Raw genomic sequence first — 15,696 nt, 5'->3', positions numbered from 1 at the left:
CAAATAACGGGCTGCGCCAGGGAAATCTTCTCTCCTGTGTACTGTTCAATCTGGCTTTTGAAAAAATAATACGTATGTCACAAATCACAACCACTGGTTCAATATACAATAAATCAGTGCAAATCCTGGCCTATGCTGATGATATGAATATTGTTGGGAGAATAGAAAACGCTGCACGAGAGGCGTATGTGGTATTAAAAGAATCAGCTACAAAAATAGGTTTAATAATAAACACCAACAAAATGAAGTATATAAAAATAAGCACGCAACCACAAAACCTACGACCACTTGTTATAGAAAACAACGTCATCGAACCAGTGAACAAATTTGTATACCTGGGAGCGCTCCTTAACACTGAAAATAATCCTACAGCAGAGATAAACAGCTGAATTTGCACGGCTAACAGATGGTATTTTGGGCTCAATCTCCTCCTTAAATTTACAATTGTATCGAGAAATAAAGAAATAAAACTCTACAAAACAATAATACGCCCAGTCCTAACATATGGTTCAGGGACCTGGACTCTAATAAAAAATAATGAAAACATGTTAGAATGTTTTAAAAGAAAAGTACTAAGGTAAATTTATGGAGCAGTGAATGACAATGGAGTGTGGAAAAGACGATACAACTTCGAACTTTATAGAATATACTAGAACATACTAGAACAAAATGACCCGTCCAAAAAACGCTCCTTTATAGACCCATTGGTGAGAGGAAGAAGAAGATTCAGAACAAGGTTCCTTAATAACATCGATAAAGACATGAAAAATATGGGAATACGTGCTTGGCGGAGAAAAGCGATGAAGAGGGACGGCTGGAGCGAAATTCTTGAGGAGGCAACCCACGCAGGGTTGTAAATCCAGAATGATGATGATGATGTGTCGGGTCTTACGTCTCATGCATATGTTATTATTAGTCTTAAACTGGCTTTATTAATTATTGACTTCATCTCTTGTGTTAATATGTCAATTTCGCAATATAGTGTTATTAAGGCATTCTGCTAGTCTATTTTCTTTTTTTGTAGTTGATCTTTTACTTCTTTGTCCAGGTCTCCATAGCTTCCATAAATTCCAAGGTATTTCATTTCGTTGCCTGGTGATTTGCGCATGCTCACTTCTTAGCTTCATCGTGGTTTTCCTGACCACTTCTTAGTAGCTTTTTTTTTATCTTCGGAAATAAGACCAAACAAAATACAGTTCCAAAGTTTCCGAATAACTGAACCGTTCTCAGCTTTCAGTTGAATATGCTTCTGACTCCTTCACCTCTCGCAGGATATCTCCAGTGTAACTCCATAGGTGTTTCAAAAAGTTTGTTTTTATTTGCATTCTGGGGACTACCATCTCATTGTCTCTTTTGCAACATGTCGTAAGACATGTTAAGTTTAGTCATGGCTTAACTCTATAAGTTATTTAAAAATATTTTGTATGCTGTGTTCAAAACATCAAATTTTTTATAGCCCAATCCTTCCCCCTTTTGTGTAGTGGACGGATAATTCTAGTGCACCATTTTTATCGAATTTATTCTTTATTTCAAACTAGGACAATTATATTGTTAATGTAATATATCAGGCTATTATGTCCGTGTTTCTTCTTCTTGAGGTACTGTGTCCGAGTTCAGACGTTGGCCGTCATCATGTTTACATTTTTTTGAAATCTTTCTTTATCGGCTGTTCTTCTTCCTTCTTGTATGTAGGCCTTTAAGCCTGTTTTTTCTTCAATATTAGCCTCCTAAATTGTTTAAATTATCGCACCATCTTTTTCTTGGTGCTATAGTTTTCTTGGTTATTGTACTCGATGGCCTTTTCTGTAATTTGTCTTAGTATAAATAAGGCGTCTACGTAGGATCTTCCGGATCTGAATCCTTCTTGATCATCTGATAAAGTTGTTAGTTTATTGATTTTGTTGGTTAGGACTTTTGTGGTAAGCTTAAGTGCGGTGTTCAGCAGATTTATATCTCTATAATTGTTGAGGTCTTCTTTATCTACTTTCTTGAACATTAGTATTATTATGCTGTCTCTCCATGCGTCTGGTATCTTGCAGTGCAATATTAGTTTTTGTATAAGTTTTGTCATCTCTAGGATTATACTTTCTCCTCCGTGTCTTAGAAGCTCGTTGATTATTCCTTCTGGTCCTGGTGATTTTTATTTTTGAGTAAATTTATGGCTATTTCTACTTCCTGAAAAGTGATTTCTATTTCGTGTTTTAATTCAGGTACGTTATTGTGTTGATTATTATTTTTTTTCTTTAAACAGTTCCATCAGGTATCTTTCTAATTAGTTTGCTGGTATGTTATTGTATTCCTTTAATTCTGCCATTTTTTTCCGTTAGTTTCTTATGAATCACCATATTTGTTTTTGTGTACCGTAGAAGCCGCTTTCCATCCTTTTTGTAAACTGTTCCCAGTGTTCATTATTTGTTCTTACCAACTACTTCGTTTCATTTCGTATTGTTCTATAGGTGTCTCGGGATTCTAGAGTATTTGATGTTTTGTACTTCGTGTAGGTCTCTCGTTTCTCTTTACATTTCTCTATTGGCTGTTGCGCGAAATAATTCTTCTACTGTGATACCACACCTTTGTTTAATATTACACAACTATAAAAGTTTTATGCCAGCAATCCATTTATTTTCCTTCACTTTTTCTTTTATTACAAGGCTAAGTAGATGGTATTTGGGTCCTCTAGTGATATGGCCGAAGCATTTTGTTTTTCTTTCCTCTATGATGTTTATAAGCAGACGTTCTAAAACCATCAATTTAAGAACATCTTAATTGGAAGTGTGCGAAGCCCATGATATTTTAAGAATCCGTCGATACCACCACAATTCAAATGCTTCTTTGTTAAGAATTGTGGTTTTTAATGTCCATATCTCGCAACACATAATAGGATAGATCGCACATAATATTTCAGGACTTTCTTCTGAATATGTATCGACAGGTTTCTGTTACACAAACATTGTTTCCAGGCCATAAGAGCTTTACATGATATTTCGATCCTGGTTATGATGTCTTCATCAGAGTCACTGTTTACATTTTCCTAGCTGCCAAAGTATTTAAAATAGTTTACAAGTTCTGTCTTCTAACAATACAGCGAAAGCAGGCCTTGTCAAGATCTTTCCAACCGCCATCCACTATGTCTTTGAAATGTTAAGTTTAAGACTTCTTCGATATCTTGTTTCATTGACTAGATTTACTAATGTCTGGAGATCCTGTGAACTTTCTGCAAGAATAGCTGGAATTCGCGGCTTCATATAAAGTTATTACATTCCATGCAGATATTCTATACAAAATCTTCATTTTCATCTTATGTCTGTTGATATTTTGTTCATAAGGATTTTGCTGGCTTGCGACCTGGGATGTCTGGTTTCGCTGGTTACTCTTTAAAACCCTTTATTGCCTTTAACATTATTTTTATGACCTAAGAGTTTTGTATAACATGTGAAAGTTAAATGCCAAATTATTTGGTTCTTGGAAACCAAAATTCTATGTTAAAGAAAACGCTTAACAATAATATTTTTATAAATCCTTAATTACTTTAATCCAATGTTTTAATGTTTTACCATTTGTAGTAATATTATTACTTCTTGTTGTAATTACTTACCATCTAAAACTATGCCCAGTACATTTTCGACGCAATGTGAAAGCAGCTTAATAAACACTATAGTAATGCTATTAAAAAAACGACCAAATAGTTCTTGTTAAATAGAACCAATTTGACGTAATTTTTAACCTTCATTGTTTATTTTAGGAAAAGAACTTTTGTGTTTGCTGTTGACGATATGTCTTTCACAAACATTTTCCGGCGCTGTGTCACCGTTATCGGATAAATTTCGGATATGGTACCAATTTAAACAACTGGATTTCGAGTACCCAACTGCAGCGGCAAGGAAATCAGATATAGATGCTCGCGTCTTTATTCCAGGAAAACCAGCTCCGATTGACACCGATGTCTATTACCCACGTAAGAACATGTAATATTTCGGATTTTATAAGAAAAATCATTTTCTTTTATATTTATTTCTTATTTACGTTTGTTAATTTTGAAAATTGGTTAATATAAAGAAACATAATAGACAGCAAGGATTTGATTTCAGTATAGTGCTTCCACTATTCGCTTATATGTATTTCATCCTATCAGGACTCCTCACAGCAGCTATGTAGAAGTTTTAAACGTGAAATCAAATTCTCTTGCCTAGATGAATTGATATGTTGTGGAATGCAAATTTGGAGAATTTTATGAATGTTGTGAATTAAAACTAGATTTATTTCGAGTTTTAAGACATTTATTTTTCTTGGTGATTTATTTTTATTATTTTCAGCGAGAGGAAATCCTTTAGTATTCGTTACGATCCCAAGATTCCAAGATGGTATTCCTGCAACGTTGGGCACCGTCGTTCTTGACAAAAGTGGAAATCCAATTATTAGACCTTATCCTGCATGGGGTTGGCATAAAAATCCAAAAAGTTGCAATTCATTAAGAATCGCGTCTGTATACAGAGTAATGGTGAGTATGCAGTAATAATTAAGCATCTTGGTTTGGAAACAAACCACTTTCTTTACGATCTCCCACTTTTTTTCTTCCTTTGTTCTTTGACTTGCTGAACTCTTAGGAAGTTTTTTTCATTTGGTATCCGTAAAACATGACCCAACGATCTAACTACCTATGCCCTATGTTGTTTTGGGTCTCTTATAACCTCCATTAGCTCCCGATTTGTTACCTTGATTCAACTAGCGTAAATGTGTAGATGGTGAAATTGGTGTAGGTAGTTCTCTCTTTTTCTTTCTCTCTCTTGTCGTTTCCTTATTACTGAGGATAGTGATTTTTTCCAATATTTCTAACAATTTTTCTTCATTGTTCTCTATCTTCAGCTGCTCTGAGAGCTTTGCAGAATGAGTTTCCAGCTGAATTCTTCATTTGGTCGTCCCATCTAGTTTGTGATCGTCCTCTTGATCTTCTCCCCGGACCGTTTCCAGAAACAATTATTCTCTCCAAACTATCGTCACCTCTGCAGACCACGTGACCGAAAAATTGCAGAATACGTTGCACACGTACTATAGATAGCCTTTTTTTGATCTCAAGTTAGTTTAGAATGGAAACATTTGTCCTATGAGCTGTCCAACTCATCGCATTTTTGCCATACCAACATAAAGAAGCTGTCCACTATCTGGTATTCCTGTAACATATTAGTCAGTTGAATAGTGTAGTATTTGTTGACCACCAATATTTTGGTTTTAGCTTTATTAATTTTCAGACCGTACCTATTGCTTTCGTACTAAACTCTTCGCAGGAGATTAAACATTCCTTGCTCATTTGCTCCTATGCAGTGTAGTGTCATCAGCAAATCGTTAAATTGGAGATTTTCCTACTAGCCACTGTTACTCCAGCGGCCCATCCATTATCTAAAGCCATCCTCATGACATGTTCACCATAAATGTTGATAAAAGTCAGGTGATAACACGCATCCTTGTCTAACACTTTTCTCGGTCTTGAATTGGTTTGAGAACTTCTGATCTGGTTTTACTATTGCTATATTGAACTGAAACAGATTTTTAATAAGTATCGCAAGGTGCATTGGTGTGCCCATTTCTATTAAAGTGTATCACCGATTTATTCAGTTTACACAATCAAATGAATTTTGGTAGTTAACGAAGCATTTTCCTGAATTCCAAACAGCGACACAGATAGAATGGATGCTATGTAATCCTTTGTTACCTAGTAACTGTAGTATTTCACCTGGTAATAAATCAAAGCCTGGGGTTTATTTTTCTTTAGCGATTTAATTGCATCTTTGACTTCAGCGAGTAAGACAGTAGGTTCTCTAGGGTAGTCAGAGGACCACTGATTTTCTGCTGGTTCTTCGTTAGTTTTATAAAGCTCGCCACAGTAGTTTCGCTATGTTTTTAATATTTCGTCACTATTGGTCTTTAGATTACCTTCCTTATCTATTACAGGCTACGTTTGAAATTTAAATTCTCTGTTAAGGAGTTTGATATTCTGAAATAAATCCCTCGGCATATTTCGACAGCCATGTTTCTCTATCTCTTTGCATATTTGAGAGATGTAATCAGCTTTATCTTTGCGATACTGTTTTCTGATTTCTTTCGATAACGCTTTGTATTACTTACAAGGTAGATGTTCTTTTCTGCGTTGAATAACAGTCCACGTATTATTGAATATCCACAACTTACGGCCCGTGGAAACCTCTGGCTCACAGTCTTTTGCAGCCTCGATTACCTTATCTTTAAGATAGATTCAAGTACTCTCAAGGTCACTATCTACTTAGTCTAAAGAAAGAGCTACTTCTAGGTTTTGTAGAAAGTTATTGATTTTTTATATATTTAGAAACATGACTTTTCTTAGGGGTCTTTTTTGGGGAAACGAAGTCGAACGTTCAATACCAGGAGTTAATGATCGCTTTCACAGTCTGAGCCAGAATATGTTTTACAGTTGATGGCCGACGACTTTAATCTTGACATTATTGGGATGTGTTCTAGTAGTTGTAATTGGTTAACATTTAATAAAAACTTACCAGAGCAGTTTCTTACTTTACTTATAAATTAGTACAGGAAAATTGTAAAAAAAAAATTATTCACCATAAATTTTAACCTAGCAGAATTATTGACTTCCCACAAGAGTTCGTAAAACCTAGCAGAACATTGTAGTATTTAAAAATTTTCGTTTTAAATCCACTGGCTCGAGTATTAAGCTAGCATTTTTAAATAAGATTGGTTTAGGGGTGGAAAATGATCGGAGTGATCAAAGTTTAGTAAAAACTTAAAAGAACAATTTTTTATTTCAGTTATAAGTATAGGATAGTGAAATTCTAAAAGATAATTTTTTCACCTTAAATTTTAATGTAACAGAATTATTGACTTCTCATAAGAGGCATTTGAGGGGTGAATAATTACTACAATCTTAGGATGGTAATAAATTCGTAAAAACCAAGCAGAAAATTGTGGTATATTATAAATATTTTTTTTGGAATTCTGTTAGCTTTAATATCAAGCTAGCAGAATAGTTCATATTAGGGGTAGGTTTGAGGTGAAAAATTATCGGGCTGGTAATAAATTAGTCAAAATAGGTGAAAGAATATGGCGTAGGTTAAATTGGATTCCGCTCAAGTGTCCCCGCTTGCTTAAGGGTCCTGGATGAACGTTTAAATTATGAAGTTCTATAAAATACCAATACCATTCAACAACTCTTAGTAAAGGGCTAGTTGGTAGAAAAGAAGCACTAGGGCTAAAGCACAATCTTCCGCAAGATCGCGAAAAAATAGCCAGAATGATTGCCAACGTTAGATAGACCAGACAGGAAGGCTATTTTGATACTTTTTGTCCTCTAAATGACCTTTCATCACTGGTCTTTGCTATTTTATCTGACTGTATAAATAATGAGATGTATTTCATTCTTGTTTTTTTTTAGATCGACGAATGTAATAGACTTTGGGTATTAGACAGCGGACAATTAGGCGATCAGGTCGGTTGTAATCCTCAGATTTTGGCTTTTGATTTAAGGACAGTAAGTAATAAATATTATTTTACTCAAATACACTATTTGTTAAACATCCTATAAAATAGATAAACTTTAAAATAACGAAAATGTAACAGTCTTTCATATTTTTGCTATTGTTTAGAATATTATAGTAGTAAAGATCCAAAGTTCTTGATACCATAATTGAGTAGATTTGATGATATTTTAAAATTAATCATCAACAATCAACAAAAACAAAGACTAGAGCTATAATTAATCTTGTATGGATCACACATTTTTAACTTTTTTTTATATCTTTAATATGTTAATACTGAAACTATGTGTTTATATTTAAAATGATACTAATTACGTTGCTTAATTATTATTATAAACAAATTGGTTACAAATTTAAAACAAATCCCTACTTTTTTTTCAATCTCCCAGAATATCTTTTTTATTTAAATTATTTTGGAAAAAATTGCAGTATATTGCAAAAGATTGCAAAATAAGCACTTTAATTCGATATTTTTTACGAAGTCGAAATTTTTTTTTTTACATATAAAGAAATGCTCAAGCTTTCAAACGCACAGCAGTATGTTAAAACCTATTTAACTGTTTATAAATATTAAAATAAACAATAAGTATATTAAAAACACTGTTACTATTATGTGCTAAAGACTTGCCTGATCGGTTGAGTAGTTTTTAAACAATTCTATTTGTTTATCCATTATTTAAAAAAAGTAATTTTCAAATGGCTGTATACATGCTTTGCCAATAGTTAGAAAGGTTTTTTGGTTTAATTCTGTTTGTAAGGAATCAGACATTCACGTTTTTAAAAGAGTATATTAATTTTTATTTGCTTACTTACAAATATTTCACGCAGAATAAAATGCCATTTTATTCTGCGGCGACCTTTCTTTTGGTTTACTAACTTTAAAAGCCCGCAATGTTAATTATGCATATAAAGGGTGTTTTTTTAAGGTATAGAAATATAAGTAGGTAATGCTTTTTTAACTGATAGCCGTTTTGATATCTGTCAAGTGATTTATGTTAAGTTTGGTATAACATTTCAGCATGAATAGAGTTGACGCCTGAACAACGCTTCCAAATTGTACAAATTGTTGTTCTGTTCGACATACGTATCGCGTACTACGTCCATTTTATGGTCAACATAATAGTCCATCAGAGCAAGTAATTTGATTAATCATGGAACGTTTTGCACTACGTTTACTCTAAATGATAATATATAATATATAGATGTATTACAATGCGTACAGAAGAAGTTGTTGCTGCTGTAGAGCGCAGCATAAGGGAAGACACAAATCTGCCATCGTGCACAGCAGTTGGATGCGTGTCCATCCCCTTTCTAACTCTAAATCTAACTCATGCAAGAATTAGAGGTACATCATCACCTAGTTACGCGTAGATTCGTAGATTGGTGAGTGGGTCCAAAACGAGATTGCCGTTGATTCCGATTTTAAAGCGAATTTTGTTTATGATGAAGCTCACTTTTGGTTGAATGGCTACGTCAACAAACAAAACTAATCTATTAGAAGTTAAGATAATTCTCAAATGTATGTTAGAAGCCATTACATCTAGAAAAACTGACTGTTTGCTTTATGGTCTGGTGGAATCATTGGACCAAGTTCTTCAAAAACGATGCTGACCAGAACGTTACAGTCGATAGTGACCGCTATAGAGCCATAATTACTGCCTTTTTCATTCCCCAATCGAACAATCATGATGTGCAGGAGCTGTCGTTTCAATAAGACGGCGCAACATGTCACAAAGTTCGTGCTACAATGGATTTATTGAAGGAAACCTTTGGTAACCGCATAGTTTCACGTTTCGGACCGTAAATTTACCTAAAAGATCGTCAGACTTAACACTGCTAGACCATTTAATGTGGGGATATGTGAAGGTGCTATTCTACGCCGATAAACATGAAACGATTGACCACTTGAAAGACATGACATGACATGACAGAGCCAGCCATGATGATCATATGTCAGAAATCATATTTAAATTATAATGCCAAAAGATTATCTTTCGAATTAAGTCAATTTCATGTCAATTTACAAACGTCATCTTTGTTTTATTCCATTTCAAAATTCTATATCTCTAAAAAATATCCTTTAATAAACTTTTAGAAAAACTGCCCAAATTTCAGCTCTTAATATTTATAAATAATTAAAAAAAATAATCCGCTGTTCTATGGGTCGTAAGTACTGTCACAATTTAATTTGCCTACCACATTGGGTATCACTAGTACCAATATAAATTGCTTATAGGGGGTTGAAAGGGGGAACTGAACAATTGCTGGGATAAACATAGGGTAAGCAAATAAATTGAAATTGAAAGAAATAAGTGTCTTTATTTGAGGAACTGGGAAGCTAACTACACCAAAAAAAAAATAAAAAAATACTTACAGAGATTTCCTGGGCAACAAACATAAGAAGATGCCGAAACTATTTAAACTGCACGCCGTTTAAAAAAATATTGTTGGATAGAAGGAACGGTTTTTTTCCAAAAACAATTTTAAAGATGAAATTCTTTTAAAAGGAAATAATTTTAAACTCCTGGTTTAGAGAGAAACATTACATACTTATTATTATTTCACATTAATAGTTATTACAAATAAAAGTATCCAAATTTATCAACAAACCTTACAATGGCGCTATTTGTAGCAATTTAAACAATTAATAAAAATCAAAATATTCTAATTTTGAACAACACTACTTACATTGAGTTTAACCTTTAAACAGAACAGAATTTAAAATTTTGGTTATGTAACAAATAACAGAAAAGGATAATACTGACTGTCATGTCAAAATGAAATATCAAACTTTTTTGAAACATTAATTAATTATTAAAGTTAACTTTACTTAAAAGAAGACTAATATGACAATTGGCTGATCCATAAAACGTTTATTTATTTCTAATTTATTAGTTTTTCCATGAAAGAAAATATTTGTACTTATATGAATGAAAAATGTTTATTTTACTTAGAAAAATTTACCGAAAAGTACCTTGTTTCACTGGCTATGTATTTCCTTTATTACCTTGGGATTGGATACAAATCAAACACACTGTCTCACACAAACTGCAAATGATCTGTATGGACCCATGAAGACACAAAATGGACAAATCTTATAGAGGTCAAACATTGAATTGAGCTTCAGATTATCCTCGATGATAACAAAATGTATTCTTCAAAACTCGGCTGCTTAATTCTTACTTAAAACCATGTGGACTTCTTAAAATGTTGGAAACGCTATTTTTTAACTCTCCCCATGGACTACTGCATCCAACAGAACCGTGATCAAATAACTCACTGAACAAAGACTGCCAAAAAGCATTTTGAGTTTAAATTCACCTCTTAACTCATGAAATTAAGCAAAAAATTGCCGCTTTTGAAAACTATATGCCGATATTTTATCTCTTCCGAACCGAATCTGCTTGTCCCAACGGCTACTACACTGTACACTATTTTCCAATGACCAAAAAACGAATAACGAACAACCATAACGAATTTTAACAAAATCCGGACCCAAAACAATGAAACCGACTGCTTTTGACAGCGGCTCCAGGAAGAGTGACATTATTTTCCCAAATCGGTATAAACATAAACGAAAAGATTCCTGTTTATTTTATGCGCAAGATATCCAAGCCGAATCAAGATCAAAAGAAATAGCAAGTTGTGTTATTATAAACAAACTAAAAATGTTTATATTATCAATCTTAGCGACGCAAAAAGATTAAGAATATTTTTCGGTGTTTTAATATATACGAAGTAAAAAGAAATGCTACAGTACAAACATTGTTTCTAAAATATGTGTTTTTTCATAAAGTTGCAGATGGTGTAATTTGTTTTTTTTGTAAAGGTAAAACAAAATATGTAATAACAAAGCAATTGTACGGATATTTGAAAATTATCTTTATTTCTTAAGTGGGATAGATAAACAAATAGAATTGTTTCAAAACTACTCAACCTATCAAGCTCCTCTTTTGCACATATAGCAACTACATAAAAACTCTCATTTTGGAATGTGTTTGAAATATTTGTTTATTTAATAATTATAAACAATTGAAAAAAATGATTACTTTTGGGTTTAATTTGCAATAACTTTTTTGTTTATAAATATTTTTTATTCGAGAAAATTTTATTTGTAAAAGCAAATATTTTCAATAACGTCGTCTGTTAAAAGTTTTTATCTACGATGCATAGCTTTTTCACAATATTGAAATGAATAAAAAAAGTCACTTTCTTGCATAAATGTTAACAAAAAATCATCACTCAGTAGAAATTTCGATAACCATGAGATGTTCCAGCTTTTCTATTGACTGTCCTCACATATTCCAGTTGAAAAATAGCGCCGAAAATTTTTCGATTTTTAAATGCTTCGCTTCGTCTGGTAGTTAGACTCTAGCTCTAGACTCTTTGACGTGACGTGGCGCATTCTCGGTGTAGATGCAATAAGAGGCGAGGAATGCGAGCGGGCAGTGCTGGATTATTATTGGACGAGTCGATTTATTAAAGAGCCAGATTAGTAACATTTTACACTATTAGGAAACTAAATATTCTATATTTGATTTGTCATAGAATTCTAACAAATGGAATTTTATTCGAATATATGAATTTATCATTTGCAATGAAAATACTAAAAAAACAAAAGTTCTGATTCGATGTTATATTCGTTTTTAAAAATTGTGTCAATATTATGGCAGTATTTTCATAAAAGATATATTTTGTCTAAACATTAATAAAATTTTCGTCTTTTCTAGAATCGACTTATTAGTAAATACGAAATACCAAAGGACCAATGGACCGTAAACTCAACATTTGTAACACCTATCGTTGATATTATAAGTAGAGAAAATTTTTGCAGAGATACATACGTGTATATGGCTGATTGTACTGGGCCCTCCATCGTAGTGTATGACCATCTCAAACGGGACTCATGGATAGTTCAAGATGAAACTATGAAACCTGATCCAAAGTTTGAAAAGTATACGATTAACGGTAAATATTTTTATGCATTTTAATTCGATCTAATACATTTAGATTCATTTAATATAAAACTGGTCTAGTCGATAGTTAGGTACCGTTTTTACAGAAATGGAACAAACCGCCGCTGCCTAAAATAAAATGAAATTTATTAAAAACAATCGTACTTATTTTTTCAACTATAAAACTTAATTTGTAAGTCCCAAATCCTAATTTGTGGGCCTCTCGGTAACATGTTGATCTAGAAACGTGTCCCCCAATAACGTCACTCCATAAAACGCTTACCTCTATATAATTTGCTCGTCAATTTTTCCCTATAATCCATCTTAATGTCCTTCGATCTGCTTCGGTTCTTTTACTTTTTCGTACATTTCTAGGTTTTTTGACAACCGAACCTGTAGTTTTGTATCTTATGACTATATTTCTTACACTATAGCGTGACAATTGCAACATATTTGTGATTTCCGAATTGGATTTTCCAGAATTAAAAAATTGAATAATAATTGAATAAATTTTCTCATCCATAAATTTACCATGACCCATTGTACAATCCACAAACGACAAAAAGCTTTACAATACTACAAAATACATTTCACATTAAGTGACAATATTAGTGTTTTGGTGTCATTTTTTCATAGCTACCTCTGGATTTAACGTAATTATGAAAAAATCAACGTATGCTGATATAAGTGAATGCATAGCTAGGGGTTGGTGGCTTTTTTATTGTAAAAATAAATAAAAAACAATAAGAGTAATGTTCTTAATAAATATTAATAAAAATACTATATTAATTAATATGGGAACTTATAAAAATAAGCAGAGTATAATTTGTTTGTGGTAATCGACTGCAAATTCCATAGATGGGTTAACTGATATAGAAAGGGGCTCGTAGTTCATGGCAATGTACGAATCACAACTAGGGTTCCTGGTCCTGAGACGTAGTCTCTATATAAACCCAACAACAACAAGTTGTTACCTAATAATAAAATAACAAATAAAGGAGATGGCGCTGTTGACAATGATGCGACTGCTATAGGCAGGCTTCAATTCAAATAAACCTAAGTTTGTTTTGACAAACCCTACAAAATCCACACAACACAGTATATGGTGTCAAACGTGGCAAATGCATATTGTATATAGTTCTATGGCACACAAATTGAAAAAGGCTCAGGATGTGGGTTTGGCTAAAAATGCCAGGGAATTTAGACATAATTAGTAGGTATTTACATAGCTGCAAAAGAGATAACCCAAAAAGGTATAGCCGGGAAAACCGTAATAATCTGCACGGACAGCAGACAAAAGCGTTGACTAAAGCTCATGTCATATCAGGGTTAATAATGGAGTCTTACGAGTCACTAACTCAATCCACCTTGAGGTGGGTTAAAGAACACAATAGAAAAAAGGTAACCACATTGCTGATCAACTAGCTAGGAAGGTGGCAGACTTAAGACTTTTAGGACCTAGGGATCTTTTTGGTTGATCAACTACAACACTCCCACATGTAAACCGTGAAAATATGGGAAGAAGGGCAAAGATGTAGGCTTGCCAAGGTAACACTTTGTAACCTTGAAAAGTCTGCAACAAAGAAGTACTTGGGAATGACCAGGAAAAACCTACGCTCGACAGTTAATTTTTTAACTGGCCAGTATCAACTAAGCAAAGACCTCCATACACTTAAACTAGTAGACACACGTCTACGCAGAAAGTGTGGACAAGAATACGAAACTGTAGAGTATTTCCCATGTAAATGTCCAGAGTTATCGTCAATATGATCGTATTGGCGAGTACGAATTCAGCGAGCCCTGGCCTACACCGGCCGATATGAGGGAGTCCCCTGGTGATTTGTCGACATGTGGCCTAAATACTGTGGGCCCTCTCTACTCTACAGATACAAAACAAACAAGTAAAAATGACAAACTCATTATTAATGAGAACAAAATAAGACAAGAATGGCAAATGTATATATCAGAGTTGTTTGACGATGACATAACTAATTTATACTGGTCTACAAAAATTGTACTCACGGTCCAGAAATTATGAAATCAGAGTAAAACCAGAGTAAAAATAAAAAGGCTAAAATTAGGAAAGCTTGTGCTCCGGATGATACACCGAATAAGTTGATGAAACTAATTGGTGAGGTTAACATAAAAATAGTACGAAAACTTTACATGATTTGCTTAAGTCTATCTTTGTTGAAATATCTAAAAAATACAAGTGATTCCGAAAGATTGGCTCCAGTCTATCTTTGTTGAAATACCTAAAAAACACAATGGTAGGAAATGCCTAAAATATCGAATAATTAGCCAAATGAGCCATTTTCCTAAGATATTCCTAAGAATGATTCACAACAGCATTAGGCGCAAATGCAAAGAAGATTTCGAAGAAACTCAATTTGGTTTCAGAAATGCTGTTGTAACTAGGGAGGGATGCACTTTTTGTGCTAAATATCCTTTTACAAAAATGTCGAGATCAAAGAAAACAAGTCTATGCATGCTTCGTGGATTTAGCCAAGACATTCAAAGTGCAGCATCTAAAATTATTGTAGATGTTAAAAAATATAGAAATAAATGATAAAGATATTCGTGCCATGTTGTTAAGAATATATACTAGAATCAAACCACCGTAAAAATTAAAGAAAGCTACACTGACAGATCTCCATAAGACGAGGAGTCAAACAAGGTTATATTTTGTCCCCAACGTCGTTCAATGTTAACTCAGAACATTTATTTAAAGAAAATAAAGATCAGTGAGATCTCATATTGAAAAAGACCAAAAAAAAAATCAGTATACACCAAAATCATATTCGTTAAACTCTTTACAAAATTTTAGCATTTACAAGTTTATTAGTTCTGCTCTTCTTACCTGTTATTTTTGATAACTGACAAGTACACCTATACTCTTAAACACTTGATATATTTGGGCAAATCCCCATTATTTTTTACTTCATAGATGCCTCGACTTATTATCCTTCGGACGCCTTCCAAATAATTTTTTGAAATTGTTTTCAATAAATATACTACTTTCCAGTATATTAGAATGTCCTCAGGCTATTGTTCTTAAATTCATTAATAGTTTGAAAGAATTTTAAATTCGTCATTAAAAGAATAATTATGATCTAGAAGGTGAAGTGCGTATGTAGAATCTGTTTTTCTATTATTGAAAGCCCTTTTATGTTCTGCTATTCGTTTATTAAAATTTCTACTAGTTTGACCGATGTTAAAGT

The 15,696-nt window shown here is 33.1% G+C and overlaps 1 protein-coding gene across 3 annotated transcripts in view; it reads left to right on the top strand.

Annotated features, from left to right (window-relative positions):
• The window catches only part of LOC140445632 (dopaminechrome tautomerase-like), a 120,358-nt gene that overhangs the window by 90,341 nt on the left and 14,321 nt on the right, over positions 1-15,696 (top strand). For all 3 annotated transcript variants that reach the window (XM_072537839.1, XM_072537842.1, XM_072537840.1), the window contains exons 2-5: positions 3,743-3,955; positions 4,314-4,498; positions 7,418-7,513; positions 12,251-12,488. In XM_072537839.1, coding sequence (XP_072393940.1) covers positions 3,743-3,955; positions 4,314-4,498; positions 7,418-7,513; positions 12,251-12,488 — 732 coding nt within the window. The remainder of the gene's footprint in view (positions 1-3,742; positions 3,956-4,313; positions 4,499-7,417; positions 7,514-12,250; positions 12,489-15,696) is intronic.

The sequence above is a fragment of the Diabrotica undecimpunctata genome, chromosome 7, assembly GCF_040954645.1.
Source record: "Diabrotica undecimpunctata isolate CICGRU chromosome 7, icDiaUnde3, whole genome shotgun sequence".
NCBI lineage: Eukaryota > Metazoa > Arthropoda > Insecta > Coleoptera > Chrysomelidae > Diabrotica > Diabrotica undecimpunctata.
The sequence above is the reverse complement of the archived record's forward strand: the minus strand, read 5'-3'. Positions and strand labels throughout refer to the sequence as shown.